This window comes from Anguilla rostrata, chromosome 14 (assembly GCF_018555375.3).
Source record: "Anguilla rostrata isolate EN2019 chromosome 14, ASM1855537v3, whole genome shotgun sequence".
NCBI lineage: Eukaryota > Metazoa > Chordata > Actinopteri > Anguilliformes > Anguillidae > Anguilla > Anguilla rostrata.
Window position 1 is genome coordinate 24,795,125 of NC_057946.1, and position 24,781 is coordinate 24,819,905.

The 24,781-nt window shown below is 40.3% G+C and overlaps 3 protein-coding genes across 5 annotated transcripts in view; 1 reads left to right on the top strand and 2 right to left on the bottom strand.

Annotated features, from left to right (window-relative positions):
• kcnn2 (potassium calcium-activated channel subfamily N member 2) overlaps window positions 1–2,781 on the bottom strand; it is a 44,848-nt gene extending 42,067 nt beyond the window's left edge. Inside the window, exons 1-2 of one of the 3 annotated variants that reach the window (XM_064308291.1) lie at window positions 1,697–2,781; window positions 1,019–1,114 (exon numbers count right to left, since the gene is read on the bottom strand). In XM_064308291.1, coding sequence (XP_064164361.1) covers window positions 1,019–1,114; window positions 1,697–2,083 — 483 coding nt within the window. In that variant the 5' untranslated portion in view covers window positions 2,084–2,781. The remainder of the gene's footprint in view (window positions 1–1,018; window positions 1,115–1,696) is intronic. The other 2 variants (XM_064308290.1, XM_064308292.1) reach the window with 2 other exon arrangements.
• Window positions 2,782–10,547: 7,766 nt separating this feature from the next.
• On the top strand, window positions 10,548–12,390 carry cldn23.1 (claudin 23.1). Its single transcript, XM_064308499.1, has one exon. It carries the CDS (start codon window positions 10,707–10,709, stop codon window positions 11,487–11,489), a length of 783 nt encoding a protein of 260 aa, XP_064164569.1. The 5' UTR covers window positions 10,548–10,706; the 3' UTR covers window positions 11,490–12,390.
• Window positions 12,391–18,391: 6,001 nt separating this feature from the next.
• Window positions 18,392–22,589, bottom strand: LOC135239697 (fibropellin-3-like). Its single transcript, XM_064308564.1, has 3 exons — window positions 22,334–22,589; window positions 20,463–20,717; window positions 18,392–19,898 (listed from the first exon to the last, which is right to left on the bottom strand). The coding sequence occupies exons 2-3, from the start codon at window positions 20,705–20,707 to the stop codon at window positions 19,817–19,819; spliced, it is 327 nt and encodes a 108-aa protein (XP_064164634.1). The 5' UTR covers window positions 20,708–20,717; window positions 22,334–22,589; the 3' UTR covers window positions 18,392–19,816.
• Between the last annotated feature and the right edge of the window lie 2,192 nt (window positions 22,590–24,781).

Genomic DNA, 24,781 nt, shown 5'->3' on the forward strand with positions numbered 1-24,781 from the left:
ATATTAAGAATCCTATGATAACTATTATGTGGTATTTTTTTTCCTTTCAGAAAATGTGCCATTTGTCCTTGTTCTGGGAATATTGCTGTTGATAGCCAATAGAGGCACGTCACATCTACATGCTCCTTTTTCCAGCTTCCACAACGTGCCGCCTGGGGGCTCAAATGGAAATAAGATTCAAATCCAAGATTCAAATGAGCATAACACTGTATATTACAGCCATGTTTTTCAATAAAATTACAGTTTATTATTAAATTAAAAAAATTAAATTAAACTTTACTCCAGGGGTGAATCACTGACGTGGTAGTTTAAGCACCACATGGCAGAATATGTGTATCTAAGACAGAAGTCATTCTGCATAGGAGAAAACATTTTACTTTTGCTGGTGCATGTCAAGTCAGAATACACTCCTAAGCCATTTATAGAAACAGAAGATAATATAAAATCAATTTGAAAAGAAAAGTTTAATTCATCTAGCACTGTGTTAAGCCTCGTCTAGAAAAGACCAATAATCTCTACTACTTCTACATGACCTGGAAATCTATTGCATGCATGAGTGATTCACTGTGTGGGGGAAAAATACCTGCACTTGCATCAGTACACAATGCCTATATAACTAATTTTACCTATGCCCCCTTGTTCTACCAACACAAGTCAACCCTCTTCACTAATTGATTTTATTATCCCCATTAAAATATCAATTCAAAGCCTGAAGTCTTACTACAGAAATGTTTTGACATTCTAAATAATATCTCCGTTCAAGGCCATAAGACTGGGATTAGTGCCATATGTACCAACTGGGACAAATCGGGTAAGAAATCGAACCCAAACCTAACCTACCTTGAAAACGGCGATAGCTACTGCATGTTTAATATTTTAAATGTATATCAAATAACGTAAAAGCAAAAGGCTTTATCGCTTCTTGTACCAGTAGACTGGATGTCAGAACAGCAAACATAATGATAATACTAATCATAATATTAATTATTATGAAGCCAGTAGCACAGTATAGACGTACCTGAATTTCCCTTGCATGGTATATAATAATCAAGCCAAGCAGGATGAGGGTAGAAAGGCTTATCAGGCATTTGAGAGCTAATGAATAAAGAGACTCCTGAGGGAAAAAAGAAAACAAAAAAAGACTGGTGTCAACGCGGCATTTTGAAAAGGGTTCAGACGAAGCCAATCTACAAACCATAGCGACTAGTGGTAATGAATAATTTCCCTGAATCGGAACATTTACAAGCATAGATGTCTGAACTGCAAGACGTCAAAAGTAGTTACTTTCACTATTCATTTTTATTGTGAATTTGGTCTTCCAGTAAATAGCACGTCTAATTACAGCAAATACAAAATGAGTCCATATGAACCCGAAGTCGTTTTTAAACACCTTACCAAATTAGCACAATTTAAAGTACGGTAGCTACTTGATCCAGTACTGATAACATATTTACACATGCGGCACATTAAAAAGTTATAGTTACTTGACGCCAAACGAACATGTATGTTTATGCATGTAGATTGTTCACATGACTTTTTAAACTGTTCTCTAGTTAATCTAGACCGGTACCTTCAACGACACACGTGATACTCCTTGATATTAATCGCAATTATAAAACAATAATTTTTATTTCGCTGCGACCAATATACAGTTTACTACATGCAGAACTTCAAATCCCTAAATTCGGTCACGCACCTTTCCATAGGCTCCCCAAGAGAGTTCTGTTTCAATAACCATAACGACGATTCCAAACATTCCGAAGATCAATGCATAATCACTCAGGCGTTTTCTTTTTTCAAATAAGGCTCTTCTGTGTCCAAGCTTTTGCCCAATGTTCTGATTTTTCTTTTTACCCGATTTGTTTCCACTACTGTTACATCCTCCCCCTCCTTCGACTGACGCGTGAGGCATGAGGTTAGTTGAGTTATGATCCGGCTTAGAAACCACGATTTCGGACGTATCTGTGGTAGATACTGGTTGTAAGGGCTGCGACTCTAAATCAAACTCGTGCAGGTTTCTGCGAGAGGAGCTGAAGTTACTAAGCGGCCGCATCACACCTCCGTTGAATCTGCAGCTAGCCATAGCTGGGCTATTTCGCTAAACACCTCTCCTCGGCTGCTGGTCGGACTGTCCTGCCGCCGACAGCGGTGGCACGGCTTATAATAATGAAGATACTGCCTGGGTGAACAATCATGGCTAGAAGCCGTAAACTCGCCAACGCTGACCGGACAAGCTTAATTTGTATGCGATGTGGATGACATCCATGAAGTTCCGGCTAAGATAGACCAAGTTTAAAATAAATGAAGTCTGTTCTTGCATAGCATAGGCTACAGTTACTGCAGGTGCAGTAGCCTACTGATTAGACCGCCTCAGACCGCAGCATTGCCGCTGCCCGTACACTGCTGAACCTGCCGCTCACAGACATCGTACCGCAACTGCAACGATGCTTCCATGGTCGGTGTTTTAAAGCTGCAGAGGTCTATGAAGAAAGCCAATTGCGTTGTGATCCGCATGGAGGGATCGTTTTCAGGCGATGTTAGATCCTTTTCGGCTCCCATAGAATCCAAGCAATGCGTTCGATTGGTCTGACCTACCCAAACAAATGGCTTGACGTCTACTTCAGTGAAGAGATTGCGACATTGTTTAAAATATTCAGAGGTACCGACCTAGCAAGCAGAAATATTCTCAATTGCTTTTAACACGGGATGAAGACTGATAAAAATGAAAATATCTATCTATCTATCTATCTATCTATCTATCTATCTATCTATCGAAATCGTAAGTCTCCCCACCATTATTACTTGTTTGGTATTATTATTATTATTAGTGCTGCTGTTGATGGTCATAATCATAATATTCCACGGTAGGCTATTTGTATAAAACTATTTGCCAATGACGGAGGACGTATCATTTTTTTGTATTTTGTATACATTACCTGCACCTATAGTGCATCTATACCTATCCTATACATTACCTAGAGTCCTATGCAATTAAACCTCTTTTCGTGTATTGATATGCTTGACTGTTTCACAGTGCGTTATCATCCTAATAAATTAAATATTCATGGATAAAATATGGGTGTTTTGCATTTGAATAAAAAAACGTTGGTGAACAGTGTTCTGTGTGTGCCGTGAAGCGCTGTAAGCACGTATTGATACGATGCTTACTGAACCAAACAGAGATCTGCAATGCGAGTTCCGCAGTCGCGAGGCAACACTTCAAGAGACGAGAATGAAAAACGTGCAATGTCAGCGCTATCGCACAGCCCCCTTCGACTCATGTTAATTCCCTCCTCTTAAACAGATCGAAGCGCAGTTCATTTTTTACAGCAAGGGGCAGTCATCGATAGAGTAAAAGGCACGATGAAACAAAAAACATGCTTAGAGAAACCATGTTTACATTCGCAGCTACATTTTATGGATACGATGATCACAGACCTGCGTAAAATAATTTAACAAAGCACTTTATCCCATTAAGTGCCAATAAAATTCCTACCGATTACTGACAAACGTAAAGGAAATTACATGTATTTTTTTCCTCAGTAACCGAAACAAAATGATTATGGTTTTGTTGGTGACACGCATTTTGCTACAAGAGAACAAGGGGTCACAGGGGGGGCAGAAGTCCAAATTGATCAACAAAGGCTGGCTATAGCTTGTGTGCCAGAGCATAAATACATACAGTACGTAACACATATTTCTTGCTGCCTAGTCGAATGTTACAGCTCCTCGCTTGGTTTCGCGAGTGTTAACGTTAGCTTACATTAGTTTGACCCCTTGCTTTTAGGTTTGGTTATGTTGAAATGAATCACCGTGCTTTCTGTTCATACATACAGGTAGCCTATCTGCATATGGCTGGATATAAACCGATGGGTTTGGTATCTGACAACGCACTAGGTATCAGTTCAGAGCCGTTCATTTGCACATCAATGTAAAGCAGTGCGTTTACATATTATTGACTTTCATTTGCTCAAAAAAAAAAAAAAAAAACTCAGTAGGGTCCTTCCAAAAAATTAGCCTTCCTAAACTTTCTTGCTGTAAGTAGGTTTCTCTTTTCTGAAAATCCTGAGTAACTACATATCAATATCTATTGCAGTGACCATACTGGTATTTATACCAGTAACTATACCATTACAATATTTATCCCACTCACTATTCCAATATATAGACCAGTAACAATACCATACCAATATCCATACCAGTGACTATACAAATATCTATACCAGTGCCTATATCAATATCTATATCAGTGCCTATATCAATATTTATATCAGTGACTACACCAATATATATACCAGTGATTATAGCAATATCTATACTAGTGCCTATATCAACATTAATGTCTATATCAGTGACTGTATCAATATCTATACCAGTGACTATATCAATACCTATACCAGTGACTATATCAATACCTATACCAGTGACTATACCAAGCTAATGTGGTGTTCCAGTGGAATTACTGCAGAGCTACAGTTCAATCTATACAGCTATTCTACAGTGACAAAAAATGTGCTCCTGTGAAATAATACAATCAGCAGACCAATTAATATCTGCTCATTCTCATCTGCTGCATTTTGAAGAAAAAAAAAGTAAAAATAAATAAACATACATCCAATGGAATTTCTTTCCAGTGCAAATAATTAGTATCTGTTAGTTTTTTGGGTTCCAGTTGGTGTGCTGTCAGATTTCATAACTTTTTGCTAAGTGTGCAGTGGGTGAAAAAAGATTGGGGAAAGGCCAATTCTGACATGTCAAATTATTGGATTCAGAAGTTGCAGTTATGGCCTATTTTACCCACGTGTACGTTCAAAATTATAGGAGGGGGATAAACTCCTTTTCTGGGGCGGGTTGCAGCTTCTGTGCTTAAATGATCGATTTGCCCCTTGCCTTCCGGATGGAGTGCCAGAATAATGCTGGCTCACTGCACTGGTGAAATAAAAGCAAAATATAAGTTGAAAATCGATACGTAGGCCTAAATGGAGCACTATTAGCACAACGAGGGGCTAATTGTTGTTTGATAGGCTGCTGTTTAAAATGGACTGGATTTAAAACAGTCCCAAATATGGGCTCTCTTTTGCACAGGACGCCTAATTGCCTGCCCATTGTTTAACTGTAAAATCTTTTGTCCTTTTCGAATATTTTTTTTCAGCTATAAGGTCATGTGACATTTTACTGCAAACGCACAGAAACTGCCTCTTGATTTCTCTAGTCTTTTCATTTCAAGATTTTTCATAATTAATCCCTTAAACACAAAATCTCATTTGCGGTTAGAGGAGTCGGGAGATGCTTAGAAATGCAGCGTAAGTGGAATATTAGTGCCAGGCTGTGGCCTTAACCTGATCCATCCATCCATCGATTATCTATCTATCCCGCTTATTCTTGGTCAGGGTCAATGGGAGGCTGAAGCCTATCCCAGCATGCAGCAGTGAGAGAGAGAGAGGCAGGAATACACCCTGGACAGGCTGCCAATCCATTGCCAGGGCCCACACACAATTCACTTACACTTTCATCCCTACGGGCAATTAAGTGTCTCAAATTAGCCTACCTGCATGTCTTTGAACTGTGCGAGGGAACCTGAGTACCTGGCAGAAATCCACACAGACACAGGGAGCACGTGCAAACTCCGCGCTGAAAGGCCCCCGGTCGGGACTCAAACTCGGTACCTTCTTACTGTGAGCACCACTTAAGCACCCCTAAACCCGATCGAGTTTACATTTTCCAGCACATGTATGAAAGCGCCTCCTAATATCGGAGATAAGCAGGCGGTTCTGAATACCTGCTAAGAACACACGCATAACTTCAGTTTAGCCAAAATCACATTTTTAACAGGGGTGTGTAAATCTGCCAAGATTGAATCGGGCCTAATGGGCAGACTCACACACTTTCTTCAGGATTTTTTCCCCAGGTGTACTACTTTGCTCACTATGGGGTTCACGTTTGTTCCCGTTCCCCACAAATGTAATACCAGATTTTATATATTTTATCATGCCTGAAACATTGCTCTATTCTGAAGCATCATTTGCGGCATTATCCTCTCTGGCCACGCCCCTACTTATTCTAACTGTTTGGTGGGGGGACAGTGCAGCTTGGGTCAATGCCTGGCTTCTGTCATGTACAGACAACAGGGGGCGCCAAATGTTGGAACAACAATTGCTTTCAGACTCTTTATTGTGTTAATACGGACAATATTACATTGCTTCAAAAAGATGGCAGAATCCCAGACTGTAGTTTCCGTTATGGATTCCGATGGTATCAAGTCATTTGAGACCAAACAACTTCTTGTGTTAGACATGACACTTTTCATATGAGTCTTTATAACAAGACTCGTCATAACAACGCCAATGATTCCATCACAGGAAGGTAACCTTGGCTTTTCTTAAGTTCAGAAATGCTCCCTGTTTGCAAGGGAAACTGGGAAAGGAGGGAATACTTTGATCCTGACTGTAGTACTGGTTGTACATATCCTTTTTATTGCAAAAATTTTTTTTACTGTCATTGGTGGGTCCAGGGGAATGTTATGCGGACTGAAAGCCATGTATGATATGTAAATCTGGATAACTGCCAATTATTTACTTCATAAATGTAATACAACTTTGAGCATGCTTCTTGATTACATTTAGTTTTGTATTGGTTAACTCAACCTTAGCCCAGGATTAGAGGTCAGAAATATCACAATAATGCCCAACCCAAATTGCTTTACTGAGCACCACATTAAAGGGCTGTCTCTCAGAAACACTGCCTAATCTAATGTGCACTCTATCTCTGAATGATCTAGAAAAACCATATTCACAATTAAATGCCTTTCCACTTAAACTACAGCAAACAGTTTATGAAAAGGCAGGAAAACACCCTTTAGCTGGTACAAAGCAGCAGCAGCGAGGTTCCTGACTAAGACCAATAAATACGACTGTACAACACCCGCTGTCGCTTCTGTTCTCTGGCTGAGGATTGATGTGGTGTACCCTGTTGAATATGAAATCTTTAGTTGCTAACTTTGTACGGGTTTTGTGCCAGCTTACTGTCAAATATGGTCCGGGGGGGACCCGTGTGTACGCTCATTCTCATTTCAGCCAATCTCTTGCGCAATTAAGGATATTGAACGTGGTGTGTTTAAGTACTTTCAGAATTTGTTCCCTTTAACTTGTTGAGAACAATGCCGGTTTTGCTCCCTGTAATTTGCCTTGTCTTTGAATTCTTAATTTAATTGTTGGTTTGAGAGGCCATGTCTTCACAATTTCACCAAATAGGAGTCTGTTGATTGTTGATTCACCTCAGTCTTTTGATCAGTTAATTTTTTTTATACCTCTCTTTATGTAACCATTTTGAAATATACCACAATGTGAATATGATACCTTTATTCTTCATGGCATGCATAGACTGTTAAAAATCGCCTGACTTACAAAATTTAACACAATATTTCACATTATTTGCCAACTTGTCTGTTGAGGGTTTTACAACAGCAGTGCTTCTGGGTAGCCATGTTAATCTGGCTGTGTTGTTTGATTAAATAAATGCGGTATCAGTCTCACTTGGCTTTCAGTCATTTTAATCATTGTATTTGGTGTTTGAAGGAAAGAGGCACTATTGCATGTCATTGTTTACAGGTGCATCTTGGGCAACAACCCAGATAAGGGCTCAAATGAAAGAAAATGGTCTTTAACCAGAGAGTTCACACTTTTCTGAGAAAACCGGATGATTTTGAGTTGATGTCTGTACAGACATAATTTTCAGATTTTTCTGGATTGTATACTGTGTTTACATTGGAGGCTTTATAGCAGTATTGTTGTTTACTCTACTCCCTCTGCACCTTAGTTGATGTGTGGTGAGCGTTCTGGTGCAAAATGGCTGCCGTGCATCGCCCAGGTGGGTGCTAGAAATTGGTGGTGGTTGTGGTGAGTTCCCCTGCCTCACAGTATTTGCACTATGAGCATCTGGAAAAGGCATCTATATATATATATATATATATATATATATATATATATATATATATATATATATATCATTCATTTATCGGAGGTATTTAAATTGTTATTTTTTCATTGTTTTTAAATTGTTCTTGAAAATCTGGTTTAAAATAGATGTTTACATTATTTTGCATAATATAAATATAAAAAATAAAAAAAGAACCTGATTGTCCATATGCAGTTGTCATTGGATGGGAGACCGCCTGGGAAAACTGAGTTGCTGCTAGAAGTGGTGTTGGTGGGCCAGAAGAGGGCGATCTTCCCTCTGATGAATAATCCCCATTGCCCCAGTGTATTTATGGGGACACTGTGCTGTAGGAGATGCCTTTCGGATGAGAAGTCAAACCTTGACTTATTGTGGTCATTAAAGATGACACTCATGACACTCATCAAAAGAGTAGGGGGTTCGCTACTGTCCTGGCTACATTCTCAACCTTGCTCTCTCAACCTGCCACCTAATCATCCCTTGACAGTGAAATTTTTACAGTAAATTACTGGCTAATGAGTTACATTACTTTTACAGTTGATATGTGAAAACACAGGTGATTACTGTAATAGAAACAGTTAGAAACAGTTCATTGCTGTAGCGTACAGCTATATCACAGTAATCCATGGCCTTGTTTACTGTGAAATCACAGTATACGGTAGTTGTCATTTAATTGTAATTTACTGTGAATATGCTGCAGTAAATTACCATGAATAGCTTGACAGTACTGTGAATCGGTTAACAGTAATTTACTGTAAATGTACAGCCAATTATTTTACAGTGTAGCTATTTCTGACAAAGTGACATTACTGTATGACACCGGATGTTTCTGAAGCACTGTCTGTAAAGCAACAAAAATCTAATGCTAACTTTGAATACTGAGAGATTAGAGGAGTTTTCAGAATTGGGAGGAATTCAGAGTTATGTGCTTAAAGGGCATGCTAGAGAGGGGTAGATAGTCGTGTAGTTTTGTACACACGTATATTACAGGATTATTCTTCAAAAAGTACATTTAATCTTGTTTTCGCTTGAACCATTTCCCACGACAGGTGCCACCTGTGCCTACTGGCACAATATAAAAAAAACTGATATGTATGTTTATAAACGTGAAGACAAATGGTATAAAATGACTCTATTCATATGTACAGCCTCTGGAAAGAACAGGGCCGTACATATGAATAGATTCATTTTTGGACTTACTGGACTTTTTCATGCTTTGGATCATCAATCACAGCCACTGTAAAATCAGCTGGTCAACAGGAAGTTCTGTAAGCAGCATGTAACATATCCTTCTTTGCACATAGACAGTCAGACTCTCAAACTGAATCAATATCCCTCTAGTGTCTAGTGTAATATTGTTGGGTAAATAAAACCTTGAATGCACATTGGAACTAGCATTATATACGTGTTTTCCATTTTGCCTACATGCACCACAGTTCATAAAGTGAAATCCATAGTTAGGCAGAAACGTTATTTTAAAAATCAACCATTGTTGTTTTGTTTCCATCACCTACAGTAAATGGAGGAAGTGCGAAGTTTTTTTTTTTGTTTTTTTTTTGTGTGGAGAGTTTAAAATGTGGCGTAGCAGGTTTGGCCACCCGGGAGTATGAGGTAAAAGGCTATTTAAATAAATAAATCTTGTGGTTACACCTCCGTTAACTTCATCCATGCAAGTGCTACGAAACCAAAATAATTACTTTATCCTCTGTTTTTGTTTCTTTCTTACTATCCGTTCGGGAGGCCATTTTTGGGGGGACGGCTGTCCCTGTTAGCCACATACATTTGAGAAAGTTCAGACGAGGATGCACATCCGTCTATTCATTACCAGAGGAGCTGTGCACGCACTGGACCGGAGGAAGACCACTGTAATTGGTAACACCGGCTGCACAACGCGAAAATGGGTAATACAGTGGCCACTAAAACAGCCACACGGTGCCATACAGAATACAATGGGGACTGAAACTACCATACTGCGATAGCACTGGCGACTGAAACTACTACGACAGAGAATAGTTTGGCGACTGAAACTACCACATTGTAAAATGCACGGCAATACCCGATGGGTCACATTCCAGAAGTTATGTTTCATGAACCAAGAAGACAAGCGTTTCAGAAATTACAGGAATGCAGGTTTCAAGCCTCAAACATACAGGAAACATTTATGTTCCATTAGCCTACTTTTACATTCGAAGCAATGTAGCCTAAACTAGGCATATATATGCTAACTAACACTCACCTTTATTAATGCATTACCTTCATAATAGCCTATATTTGAATACGTTTCTTACTTTAAGGTAGGCCTACGCATTAGTCAACATGCCCTCCCACAAATTACATCATGAATGTCATCTTATACAGTGAAATATTCAGGGAATATATTGTGCAATTTAAACATTTTTTAAAGCAAATTGACTACCCAATTTGGAGCTTTTAAACCTACTTTGGTAAATAAATGTTTTTTTTTTCTGTATAAAACTGCATGGTTTAATTTTTATACGCAAACAGGATTTTGGATAGCCTACTTCACCGGTCAAACAGGTAGCCTATGGGCGTGAACTATCAGTGTAAACTGACACTTATGAATTAGTTTTCGACGACACGCTATTCTGATATGACCACACTGCGAAGTTTCCACCCCTTGACGTTTCGGCAGGTGTGTTTTAAGTTTTAGCAGAGAGACACTAACAGCAGTTCGAAGAATCACAACACTTCAACGAATACGTCCAGTAGGCTAGTGCTGGAGCGTGATCAAAATGCGCACTCCCGGTATGCTGATATTTGGAATGGTTTTGTCACCTTGCGGGTGGATCCTGGATCTGACCAGCACGGTGGCCCCGAACTGGAGGGAAAATCGGAACCTCCCGAGCGAATCTCAGGACCTCGTCTTGGAACAGGGGATCTGGGATATCTGCAAAACTTTCGATTCCTCACGGACCATAGAATGTAATCAGCCAGACGTGCCATACTTCAACAACCAAGTCATCCCCGTGGCGCAGGGTTTAATGGTGGCATCTTTGTTGGTCACCCTACTTGGCCTGGCTATAGCCACCCCTGGAGTCAGATGCTGGAGAGACCGACCGAACTACACTATCGCCGGGTTGGGCGGACTTTTGATCTTCCTTTCGGGCGTCATGACCATAATTCCAGTCGCTTGGTACACTCACATTCTGAAAAACATAACCTCATTGACGGCGACCGGTGACGACATTCGGGTGGGCTACTGCATCGTGCTGGGTTACATCGGGGGCATCATGCAAGTACTTGCTGGACTTGCTATGGTCATTGTGATGTGCTCGTGCTGTGGCGGAAAGAACCGCGGTGAGAAATCATCAGACCCCCCCGAGAAGTTCACCCACACAAAATATCCAATGGCCAGAAGAATCGAAGTGCCCAGTATCAGCAGGAGTAAAAGTTCCGCAAGCAGCGTCCCTTACTCCAAGGATTCGTTCGACGACGACTTCCCCCGGGCCAAGACCCCTGGAAATCGGTCAACCAGCACATCTTACGGCGGCAGACCTTACGACGCCGATTTGTGAAATCGAACCTGAACCAAAACACTGACTTTAATTGAGGACGTTTCTATGATGGACGCAGCGGTTGACGAGTATCTTAGCACTATTTCTCCCTTCTCTGTTACCTTACGTTGTACGCGCATAGGCTATTTGATCTCTGTAAATCATGGGAATAAACGGGTTTACAGGCAGTGGAACTTTTGATTATCTCGTTTGAAAAATTGGACCCAGAAGTAGCTCTACAAGCTATAGCAGATAGTTACACTCGCAGTTCTAAAGTATTTGAGTCTTTGTAATGTTTATATAACTTATGCAGATCTATAAGCGCAGTTGAGCATATGTTCTTGTTATACTGGCATAGTACGTGGAATTTGAAGAGCATGCTAATATTTCTCGTTGGTCCGTAACTATATTTCGATTCTATATTTGTAGCCTAGCCTGTTTCTAAACAGATCGGCCAGTGCGGTCATTTAGCTCTCCTGTGGTCAGAAGGTTTGACAGAATTGATGTGAATTGATGCAGCCCCACTTATAAAAAGTTCCATGTTCTTTCTATAAATGATTTCTTTTATGAAACAACAATGTGTTACTTGTAAAGGTGTAAATTATGTGGTTCACCGACCCACGCTTAGGATAAGTGTACGGTTGGTTTTGAGTATTCTTGGATAAGACAAAGGCATACATTCGGTCAATTTATCCTTAAGTTTTAGTTCCAATTTTTGGTAATCACTGCACACACAAAAAAATAATACTTGCGTGTAACTGTGAATAGAAGATTACGACAACTAATACTGGTGTATTAGTTTTGTACAGAAATAAAACATAACTCCCTGACTTCTTGTAGGTATATGCTCCCTGAATTTTGTTTTAATTGTGTCTTTCGTGTTGCCCTTCAAGCAATAAAACAAATGCTACTGTATTAAATGGCCTACAGTGTTTCTTGACAATTATTTAACATATACACTCTTATCTTAAAACATGGTCAAATCAACCTGTAATGTGGTCTCTTAACTATGCAACGTGTAAAAGAAATAACACAAGTTATTTTAATGCAACATGTTTTTTAAATGTGTAAAGACAATCAAAGAGATGCCAAAAATTCAAAGGATATTAAGTGATAGGCTTCTCAAATGTAATTTGGTTACACGCACAGTAAAATGTCCTTTGTTAATTAAACTCAACTGTCCGTTCTGGACCAAATGTTATCTGTTAAGAGTTGAATTAACACTGAGTTGAATTGATACTGGAGATTTTACCGTGCAGTATAGATAAAAATTCAATAACTAATGTGAGGGAAGCAGGAAGTAACTGACATTAAAGCAGTGGCATAGATGCAGTATTCGGTGTAATATAGTCTAGTCTAATCCTAATCTATTTCACCGCAGTTCAAATAGCGAACACAATTTACTGATGGGGTTTTTTTTTTTTTTTTTTAACTCATGAACCAAGTATAAATCCCCCAAAGCTATTTTTCAGCCAAAGCCATAGTTGTCTCAGGAAGACAGGTCCAATTTAAAATAGATGATGAGAGAATAGAAAAAAAATCCTGAATATGCTTCCTCAGATCCTCTTACATTAAGTTTTATGAATCTACTATTTGTTTTTTCAGAATGTATATTTTCATACAAATATTAAATGCAAAAATATTAGACTTGAAGCGAATCCTTTGAACATGCGTTTGTTTCTAGAGCTCTCACCTTACGCATCAAACTCTGGGAGACTTCAGTGAGCAGTCTCTGACAAGAGTGTACAGAAAAACTCTTGTTTTGGAATCTCAATTTCTGTGACAGCTGGGGCTTATTCAGATTTTTCATATGCCTGAACAAGGATGGCCTAATTCCAAAATTGCACAGCACAGCAGTTTTCAGCAGAATTCACAGTTTGGCGCGTAAATGGTGTGCAAGTGAAGGGAAACTAACTATGTGTGTGGTGGATGTGTGGAGCGGGTTTGGAGCTATGTGTGAAGTACGTGTGGAGCAGAGTTTGAGGGTGTGCCCCACATTAGACTGAGTTAATTGCATTCAAACTCTGATTTAAGTAAATTCCTCCAAATGAGGAATTTCATATCTAGCGCACTCCATTAGGGAATTTTGTGTAACTACAAGTGGGTTTTATGTCAAATAGAATTCTTAATGAATGATGATGTATGTATTTCTAATTATAAATTAAAATGGGCATTGTATTGCAATTCCTCAATTCCGAAATTATTCTCAACAGCTATCAATCAGTTTGGTATTAAACAATAAAATTCTTCTGTAAATCTGGCCTCATACCTGTTTCACTCAGGACAACACAAGTGTTTATTCAGTCAGAGATTAATGAATTACCACAGCATAGAAACTGAAACTTTCCACTCCACCCATTAATGCATTGTGGCTCGCCATCTTGCATTTGATGGCAATCCACAGGTCCCTCCATTTATTTTTGCAAGTCATCCACATCCTGCTTGCATGGCGCTACCTGTTCCCACCGCCTCTGCGACGGTGTGCCCACGTCACACACGTGTCTGCGGACACGGTCCGTGTGAAAAGTACTGAATGGACTGGTGCTGCACCAGCACCTCCAGCTTTTCTTAGGTAAAATTAAGTTTGTGTGTTTTTTTAGTGTTCAGTGTTTTAAGTTTCTGTCTGAATATACTGCTGCTGAAATTATTAAAGCAAAGTCAGTTTTTGAGAGCATTATCACCTGTCAACTCACAGATGTGCTTGCTTTTTTCATTAAAGGTATACTATGTAGGATTCTCAACTTGAAAATATTATAAAATAACGCAGATACAGTGAATAAAAAAGAAAGAAAACAAGACAACAGGACTGATTCAGGAACTAGAGTAACTGTAACCTTGAAATTGCTCTTCCTTCTATGGCATCAGCTGAAGTCTGCCATGGGGAGGGATGGCAAGAGAGGTGGAGTCGGCTCGTTTTCTGTTGGGCCTGTAAAAAGTAACATTGCCTCTAACTATGCAGCTAGGATTGCCAGATGTCAGGTTTTTGACCAGAATGTCCAGTTATTTGTAGGCTACATGTGCGTGGTTCGTGGTCCTGACCGGACAATGTGGCCTAACGTCCAGTAATTGATGGGAGAAATTTACCAGTAGTTTCTAATGAATTTGCATGTCTGACTCAGTCGGGTACTCGAGGGTGAGTGGGGTGGAAGACTGAGGAGGAGACTTCTTTGTTTGTAAACACAGGCTAAACAATCCTGCATAGTATGCCTTTAATGCTCATCATCTGACAACAATGGCATATTTCTCCAATTTGTACATCCAAAATTTAAAGTGGAGGGAGATAATATGTTGTGAAAATCAAAGTGATTAGAACAAATATGTTTCCTAGGCTGCTGTCTTACAGTAAATGGGCCTATTGAAAACAATCCAAATATTGACTCTCTTATGTACAGTAAGTTCTGTACCATTGCTTTACTGTAAAGTCTTATTCTGTTCTTCCTGTGCCTCCTGCTTTAATAATTTGTCATAATTTAAGTGTCATCTGTAGTACACGCGTCAGAGAAAGCTAGCTTGTGAGCATAATAAAGTAGTTTAGAATGCTTTGATGTGTGCAGTATTTCTCAGGACGAACTATGTAGCACGACGATGAAAAATATCATATTGATATAAGCTGATTTAGTTTAGGGGGCACAGCATCATGCTTGTTGGCCAAATAGGTTTAAGCCTGCTTTGCTCTGTTGTCTTGACGTAGTACGTCTCACTCAAAGATGGCTGAAAGTGGATGAGAACTTTTCTTTAAACGAGTCCTCGTCGCCGGGTTTTCATATATAATCCGATCCCACGTCTTTGTCGAAGAGGAGGTGGTGTTGCTACTATTTACAATTACCTTATTCACACAATTCTAAAACCCGATTAGAAATTTGATTCCTCTGAAGTGCTATTCATGAACCTGTCTCGGATTGATGACAGTTGGAACTGCCTTTTTTTCTCAGCCTGTTGCCCTGGTGACTGCCTACAGACCTCTGGCTTTATTCATGGCTAACCATGCAGACTTCCTCTCTCACTGAGCTATACGCTATGGCAGAGTGGTGATGCTTGGTGATTTTAACCTGCACACTTAGCTATAAGCTATGGCAGAGTGGTGATGCTTGGTGATTTTAACCTGCACTTTGAAAATGCAGGCGATCCTCTTAGTTAGCCATTCTTATAGTCCTACTTCCTGTTAAAAAGTTAAATTGTGGAGTTTATGAAGTTAGATGCGGTTGTCTGGACTGCTGAGCAAGCTGGGGTATACTTGCAGTACTGCCACTCAAGCCAGCAGGACCAGATGCTTGCTCGTCAGATCTAAGGAGAACTTGTTAATGGGCTGTTTAGACACATCTGAGCTGCCAAGAGATCTCTTACAAAGCGGACATGCTCTGTAGTGTAGCGTCAGTGTCAAGCTGGCCTTAACGGAGCTGACGCACTTGGTAGTTTGGCCAAGTGCATGAGCGTATGATCTGAGTTAGCCCTACAGGGTTACAGCATAATTGTATCGAGTTGGGGGATATTTACTTTGTGTGTTGACGATCATTATAGTGCCTAATCTCGTCTTCTCTGTTTCTTTTTTCCTGGGGCTCCTCTCCCTCCCTGAGTTCACAGACCTGTCCAGCCATGTTTCCACACCCTGAGTTCACGGGATTGCTCCAGCCCTGTCCCTAGCTCCATGGCAACAGAGTGCTGCAGCCCTGGTCCTCCTTTGCCCATGCCCATGCCCCTTAGGGGCGACATAGCTCAGGAGGTAAGAGCGGTTGTCTGGCAGTCGGAGGGTTGCCTTTCGATCCCTGCCCTAGGCATGTCAAAGTGTCCCTGAGCAAGACACCTAACCCCTAACTGCTCTAGCGAATGAGAGGCATCAATTGTAAAGCGCTTTGGATAAAAGCGCTATATAAATGTCCACTTACCACTTACCACTATACCTTGATGCAGCCTGGAGCTCCAGATGTATCATCCGACCCCTCTAAACTGCACTATAACTAAACTATGCAATCTGGATTTCTAATATTCCAAGCACTATAATTTATTTGATTTTGTATTGCCAACATGTGGCGAGCAAGCCAAAGGGTAAATAACTGAAGAACCTGTTAACAAAGCTAGTAAACCAATAGCTAACTGAATGATTATTTTAGTAACAATTCATGGCCGATTTTTCCAGTTTCGCTGCGACATTTAGGCTGCATTGAAAATGAATCGTCAGAAAGGCTTGGCCTGTCCCTGGTGTGATTTAGGCAAATCGGGTTTGTGTTGTTAAAAATCATCCTTCTGCATGCCGCAGTTCTCGCTGAGAACAGTGTACGCTTCCGCTAAAAAAAGTAGTCTGTTAACGGAAACACCAAATGCCTGGTAATGGACTGCTGGGAAGTTACATAAATGAAGGTCCCCTTCAGGCTGTGCAGTTATGTATTATTTTGTGGGAGGTTAGTTTATGGGCTTTTCAAAGCTTGTTTTCATGGTCCCATTAGACTGCATTGCAAAGCAGAGTGGAGCATTTCACTGGGTGACAAGATCAGAAACGTCAGAAAAGATATGACAAAATAAATAATCATCAATACTGATCAGCATGGTGAAAATAGTTTGGAAAAATGGGTCTTATATTAGTTATATTTTAGAAAACCTGTTTTATTGAGCGATATTATTTTTTCAAAAAACATGCAGGAGGTATCAAAATTATTTGCACTCATAAAGATCAAATCAATTTTAAATTTGGAATAAAATTATTTCACTTTATATAGTTTGTTTGGTGAACTTTGTTGTATCTTGTGGGTGCATTCAAGTTTGAAAACATCAAACAAACCTCCTCCTGTGTTTTTCGTGAGGGTGCAGCGATAAAGCAGCCTTTCTGAATGTCAACCTAAAATAGTCCAGCGATTTAGGTATCAGCTCTACCAGAAACAGTCCAACCAGCCCCGCAGCATTGCTGTCGTGCTTCATGCATGCGTCGGGATGACATTGCATGCATTCACCGGATAAAAATAGTTCCCAGCAGAACTTTCCCAGCAGACAACAACAGTTCATTTAAATAATGCAATGACTTGCAAGAAAGCCAGAACTTCTTAATACGGTATTATCCGTGAATAGTAACGCTGAGCTTTTCTAATTAATATATTTTATGCATGTAAAGTATTTGGGATGGAACTGGAAAAAAACATCACTGGAGGAACTATAAAGTTGGACCAAGGGATATACTGCAGATGTGTTTTTTGAACCAAAACACAATAGGTTCAGAGATATCCATAGCATCGAAAAGGTTGAAATACACTTAATTTATAAAACAGAGTCATCACAGTTCTGTTTACTTTAAATAGCTTAAAATATTAAGAAAACACCTGCTTTTTCATGCATTTTGAACTGTTCAGTAAGACAGCCCCCAGACATGTAACTGTGAACACATCTAATTATTTTGAGTGGAATTTGTGCTTACTTCTGTCTTGTAAAATGAGTTATGGAATAAAATTATTTCAATCTCTATTAATTTCTAAGAATCAGCATGTATTCCTCAATTTTTCAATCTAGGATCACACCAATCGGTATGATCTTTTGCCATTTAAAGAAAACAAAAACAGGATGGCTCATTTGGTTGAGGCATGGATGGATTAGCCCCTCATCTAGATCAATCAGACCCTGCATGCAAAATGTGCTGACCCATATAGCAAGCACACTGGCATCTATCACTTGACATGGGGGTTCCACGAACGTGCTAGCACACGAAAGGTCTTCCTCCAACTCCACCTTGTGCTTAGCTGTTGTCTGCGATGTGAAAAGAAACAGCTGGTGACACCATGTGTTTTTCAGAGGAGAACTGCGGCTCTCTACGCTCTCCCGAATCGGTGGAGTGGTTCAGTTCACACATGAACGCGGCTGCAGTTGCAGACAATTGGCCTTTCCACGTTAGGGTGGGAATTTATTTATTTATTTATTTATTTAAATGACAAAAGCAGTTCAGGTGCAGTTAAGACAGTCATTTATTGCGGTGTCCAAGCAAGAGAAACCCAAACTCTTCTCAGAAGAACGCCATTTTGAAACAAAATCAGTGTTCATGAACATTTTCATTTTATTTTATTTGATCCAAGTCATCTTTCTGAACTTGTTGTTGCTGTTGTTGTTGTTGTTGTTGTTGTTGTTAAATACAGGTACAAGCTCAAAGATATAAACCTCAGATTTATGGACTCATTTGTGGAGTGAGTAATGAGCAAGTATAAAACCAGAGGTAGCATATGCAATTTTTCCATAGCAATATTAAGCTCTTTTCAGTGCTGATGCAACTTTGATAATTTAACTGAAACAATTAGAATTTCTGTTAAAGGAATGTAATCAAAGTTATACCAAGGGGCATTTCTTTACACAGTTGATAAAGTATAGTATTTTAAGAATATCCATAGTGCTTGATGTAAAAAAGAAGTTTGTTTTAAAAAAAAAGTTTTAAAAAATCAGACAGCAGCACAGAAGCAGCTCTATCAGAAAGGTGACAGAAAAATACTGCAGATTTGAATATTTGTTCAGGTAAACTAATATTAATAGCTACCAAATCAGATTCACAGATAAGGGCAGTGTTTACAGATAAGGGCACAGTAATGTAAACCTTAAAGTAATGTGGTTTATATCACTGTCACTGTTACAAAATGTATGCAGTCACACAATTTAAAAAAAATGTTTTCATTAATATACTCACTTTAATTACATTTAAATAAGTTATTGCTTTTAGGCTCAAGATTATTTTCAATAAAAATTTCTCTATCTCAAGCTTTAACTTAAATGTTTATCAGATTAACCACTGGATGAGATTACTGGAACGGAGTCTATATAAGAATCGTTTTTCCAGTTTTGAAGATTAAATCTGGTCAGTGTGTTTTTGAAAAACAACAACCTGACACAACTTTGATTTCTCAATGTCTTACCACAGAAATAGCCGCTCACTATTGCGCAAAGAGGCGGTGAGAAAAATACTGTAACTGTAAAATTTGCCTGTCCATATATGGGCTCCTGCAGTTGTCTCTGAAGCAGATATAATGGAGGGGATTGGCAATGTACTGTACCACCCTTGTGGAGATCCTGTGGATGGGAGAAGCTTATCTGGCAGGCATTTGTTTACCCAGTTCACCCTGTTAGGTTTGGGGGTTAGTCAATATTCCACCCCACTGTACTAAAATCTAAAACAAAGTCTGCAAAATGGCTTCCAATCAGATGAAAAGTCTTCAAGCTTTCAAGCTTTACGGAAAAAAAAATGTTGACGTGGTGACGTCAACATCAATGCCTCTTTTAGATCTGCGTGCGAATGTAAGTGGGTGCAGTGCATTCTGGGTCTCACAGAGTTGTTCCGTCAGTTTTTCCAAAGGATTTGAAAGGCAATTGAAGGCAAATGGTCTGAAATCCTACAGCGACTGATTGTAACTGGAGGTTCCTCTGTCGACCATTTCCACCAGGGCGATCCTCTGTGAAGTACCCACAGATTTCCTGTGGACACAAAGACAGGGAGATTACTGCCTACTTGGTGAATATACATCAGATAAAAATAAGGTTAATTTAAATTCAAATACAGGTAAGAGCAACAACAAATTAATTAAAGTGTTCCGATTGTGATGGGTTAGATTTCTTTTGGCTCACTCCCTGTATGTCGGGTAAGGGCATCAGGCTAGCAAACATTGTTAAAATAAATGTACAGCCAAACTAAATTAATCTTAAATGAAACTGATATTCCTGAAAGGTTGTTTCTAATGCATTCCCCCCTATTTCACCCATTTTGGAAAGCCCAATCATGTTCATCAGGCGTGAGTCTGAGAGACACATCATGTACAGCTTCACAGGTGGACCACAGGTACTTAACTGACAAGTTCATAGGATTCATAGGAGTCATCGGACCCACGGGATGGTGTGATGCAAGTGAATTAATCACGAGACATTTTACTCGAAATTTTCACAATTTTGTGAATCTGGTTCTTGTTGCTTAGAGATAGGGAGGCGAGGGAAGGTGATCAAAAGACAAAGCAGGCGTATGGTGTCAGGGGAGGGCCTGGGTACCTCCGAAACGTCTTCACCCTCTTCCATATGAACCTGCAGGCGAAGGCCAGGAGGATGGCCCCGCCGATGACCCCCAGCACCCCGAGCGTCAGCGGCACCCGGATGGACTCGCTGACCCGGTCCTGGCAGAACGCGCCCCGGTACCCCAGCAGGCACTCGCAGACGGGCTCGCCGTCCACCGTCACGCACTTCCCGTGGTACTGACACAGCTGCCGGTCACACGCCTGGGGGGTCGACGCGTCCATTCTGGCTGCCCTGGGGGGGGAGACGGACAGACATCGGGCCAGGTGCTCGCTTTATGATTATAGTACTTGAAGGGTTAATCTTGTGTGTTTGACCCCTGGTTAGATTCGTGAGCATCAGTGAATTATGACATGAGGTAGCGTTATTTGATCCTTCCTCTCCCGTTTTCGATATAAATTTGCTTGAAATATTTTCCTAAACAAAGAATCAACAAAACTGAGTGCCTTGCTACGTGAGTGCAGTACATGAATATTTTTACTTGGGTCTAGATCGGTGCTTCTGACTCATGGTGGTTGAGCTTGCAAGCTTGCACTAGGCTGTAAAACTGTTAAAAGAATGTGGATTTTTTTTTAATGCTTGTCCCGATTTCCCCCCCCCGTTTGGAATCCCCAACCGTCTTCATCAGCACTCAGTGCTGCAACCCCTGCTGCCAATTCAGTGGAGCACAGCTAACCATGTGCAGAATAATGGCCAGCAGTACAGACGAGACAGCTGGCTCTGCACGGCAGCATAGGAAGCAATCACTGACAGATGTACGGACAGGGATGTAAGGGCAGGCTCTCCACTCATTTAATTCTTAGTTTATTTTACAGTGACAGTGCAAATATTCTGATAGTTATGCGGAAAGTACACTCCATTTTAGAAAATGACCTTTCCTAATTTAACAGCCAGGTTTACAAACTGCCAGTGTTTGATATGCATAGCCTGACATTGTTTAGAAAAGACAGTTTTTAATCTCTTGTGTGCGACAGTAAACTCAACCCCCCCCCACCCCCCCCAGCCGACCCAAAATGAAACGAGTGTAGAGGAGGAAACATGAAAGGTTTGATAAACCGCTAAAAGATTTAGATAACCATGGCATTTGACGCAATTTCAAAATGTGTTTTCACAGTACAGTGAACACCAAGCACATATGGTGGGTGAGGTCCTGTTCTTTCAGTTTCAAACCAAGAGCACAGGGATATACCTGCGGTGTGCTGCACTCGTATAAAGTGTGCACTTCACCCAACTGTCATTCGCAATCAGAAACTGACTGCTACATTTAAATGATTTTAACAAAATTGTGTCTCATGCCTACTGAGCAGGGATCGTGGAGACAGGGCGGGCAGACTTGAGTCTCTCCAACAGAAAGGAAAAATTTACAACCTATAGACGCCATCAAGGATTACACTGGTACATTTCTCACTCAACCCTCTTAACTTGATCGAATGTTCTGGAACTTATGCTGTGTGGAGTCTGAAACGAGGACTGGTTTAGGAGAAATTAATGTATGCCCGAATCCTTTGAGTTTGCCATGTCCTTCCACCAGTGAGCAATTACCTTCCCCAGTCTGTCTGGGGGAACGTGCAAAACTGTAAAACTTGTCTGTAGTACAAAAATGTTTAACATTCCAATACATATCACATGCCGTGACGCACTCTCCTAGGGGCAACAAAGTTTCTCAGCATGTAGTTAGTCAGGTTTTTAAAAAAAGCAGCGTGACAGTTCAAACCATCTTTAAAAGTAAACGCCTAAGGTTGAGAACACACAAACACCATGACAGGACAATACCCCATTACAAAGTAAACACATAAGGTTGAGAATGCATCAACAATATAATCAAACATCTAAAAAAAAGAAGTACTCACCTTTTCGTGCAGTGCGGGATACGTGAACTGGGATCTCCTGAGTGTGGGGCGAGGTGTTCAGACGCAAGGTAAATTTCTGTTTGTTTTTAAGTGCTGCCCCCCTGAACAAAATGCAAAAAAAACTAATCCCTTGGGGAAGAAAAATCAGGAAGAAGCGTTGGGAAGAGGCATGAGCTGGGGCGAGCCCTGTGAGGACGGCGAAAACAGGAAGAGGTGGCTTTTCCACCCCTCCCCCTCAGTTACCTGCATACCTGCCCAAATGTGTGTGAGCCGCGCACCTGAACAAACAGGTAGGGAGGCCGCGAGATCTTAATCTTCACTCCATTAACGCATTCACTCTGCGTTACAAACCCGTGTGGGCTAATTCAGTAGTCAGTAGCATTAGCTTCTCTGTGATTAAGAACACATTTATTTGTGAGTCAAAATATAGGATTAATGATGACTGAATCTTTCACCATTAAGAGAGTTGAATTTATTTTTTATTTTTTAACTGTTTTTAAACTTAGGATGGTTGTGAAATATCAGTTAAATAAAATGTGTAGTTGACTGGGAGGTGAACCAGCAGGCTAAAGGAAACCTGATTTTAAATCTTGTCGTTTTCATTTTATATTAGGGATATGTTGTTCTATCAACTATGTGACCCAGTTGATATGAGAAATTTTATTTATAAACCTTCAAAACTGCTAAATTAGTGACAGTCCTCTCTCTGAGCTGTTCCTGGTTCACTGGGTGTGGGCATTCCATTCATATGTGAATGACTTAAAAGTTGTCACATGTACACAAACATTGCGAGGTTGCATATTAGCATAACAAAACATAACATAATGACAAGAGCAGGACATTCAGTCCAACAGTGCTCACCATTTTCCTGACTAAATTGTACCTTGTGCTCTGATTTCCCTACAGGCTAGATAGTATCTAGCACCGTATCAAGCCTGGTCTTAAGTTTCTGCCTCTACTACGTGACCTGGCAGGCTATTCCACACATTGACCACTCCCTGCCTGGAAAAATTCTTTCTAATGACTGTACAGAATGTACCTTTTGCTCATTTCCAAGAATCTCTTGTAGTGTACTTGGTAGCACGTTACAATAAGGTCACATGAATTGGCATTAACTAATGTAGTTTTTAACATGGATTAATGTTGTACAAATACATTCATTAAGCATGAAATCTAGTAAGTAGTTAACAAATACATTAACTAATGTATTAGCTACACGATTATTTATACATTATGAAAACATAGAATACATTTATCATTTGTTAACCATTAACTGATGCAGGAACTGTTTTTTAATCCCAATATGAACTGGCATTATCTAATGTAGTTCTTAACAAGAATTAATGATGTGCAAATACGTTAACAAAGCTATAGAGAAGAACTTTTCGGAAGTTAGTAGTTAACAACTACATTAGATGATGCCAATTCATGTAATGTTATTGTAAAGTGTTATTGGTTACTTTGTGCTTCTCTGTGGCGCCGATGATATTTCTATGGTGAGGCCACATATTCATGATCCTGAAGAGCCTTATCAACCACACGGTGATGTCATCGCAGGAGATGCTTTGGCGCATTCGGCACGACAAGTCGCCAAATGGCAGGGTTTAATTTACCTAGCAACGTTTGTGTTGCCGCAAGTGCTGCTATTTTACTGTACACAGCAAGCCAAACAGAAAGGCGTGTCTGTGCCAAGCAAGCAGTTTGCTTTACCTCTCGTCACCCTTTCTAGGAAATCTTTCTTTCTTCAGTCACAAAAGAAGGTAATACTTTTGGAATAATACATTCCATATTTGGATATCCCCCTTTCTAATGATATACAATAGTCAGGTTGTCTGATATTTCGTGCTGGTTGGCTGAGCAAAAGACATAAAGGTTGGGGAATGAGTTATTGTTGCTGTTGCTGTGGGGTAATGCTATGGCTGCAAATTCACAGTTCCTGGTTTTTGGTCAACTTTAGCTTTAAGTGCTACTCCACAGGACTGCTGGGCAATCAGCAGGGCTACTTTACTGTGGGACGTATTGCATCTGAAACAAGTACTTTAGCTTTTTTTCTCCCTAGCAGGGAATGACCAATCGTGTACAGCAGCGCTCCTCGCTGCAATGTTCACCATCAGTTTAGGAGAAACAGACAGGCATGTATTTCCCTCTCAAACACAGGATGCTAATTGTTGCTTCTTACCTCGCCAAAGTTTGCCAGTAGGGCTTCCGCAGAAATGGTCTGAAGATCACAGTCCATGTGCAGCTTAACATGGGAATTTAAAGTGCACAAATGTGCCAGGATCGCTGGTCTGTGATGAAGTGCTGTGAGGCCAGCTGGCTAAAACCCTACCATCCGTGCATTGCAAGGGGGCAACATAGCTCAGGAGGTAAGAGCGATTGTCTGGCAGTCGGAGGGTTGCTGGTTTGAACCCCGCCCTGGGTGTGTCGAAGTGTCCTTGAGCAAGACAT

Coding starts and splice junctions, on each gene's coding strand:
- cldn23.1 (XM_064308499.1), top strand. CDS start 10,707: ATGCGCACTCCCGGTATGCTGATATTTGGAATGGTTTTGTCACCTTGC.
- LOC135239697 (XM_064308564.1), bottom strand. CDS start 20,707: ATGGACGCGTCGACCCCCCAGGCGTGTGACCGGCAGCTGTGTCAGTAC. Junction 19,899..20,462: donor AGGGTGAAGACGTTTCGGAG/GTACCCAGGCCC, acceptor TTGTGTCCACAG/GAAATCTGTGGGTACTTCAC.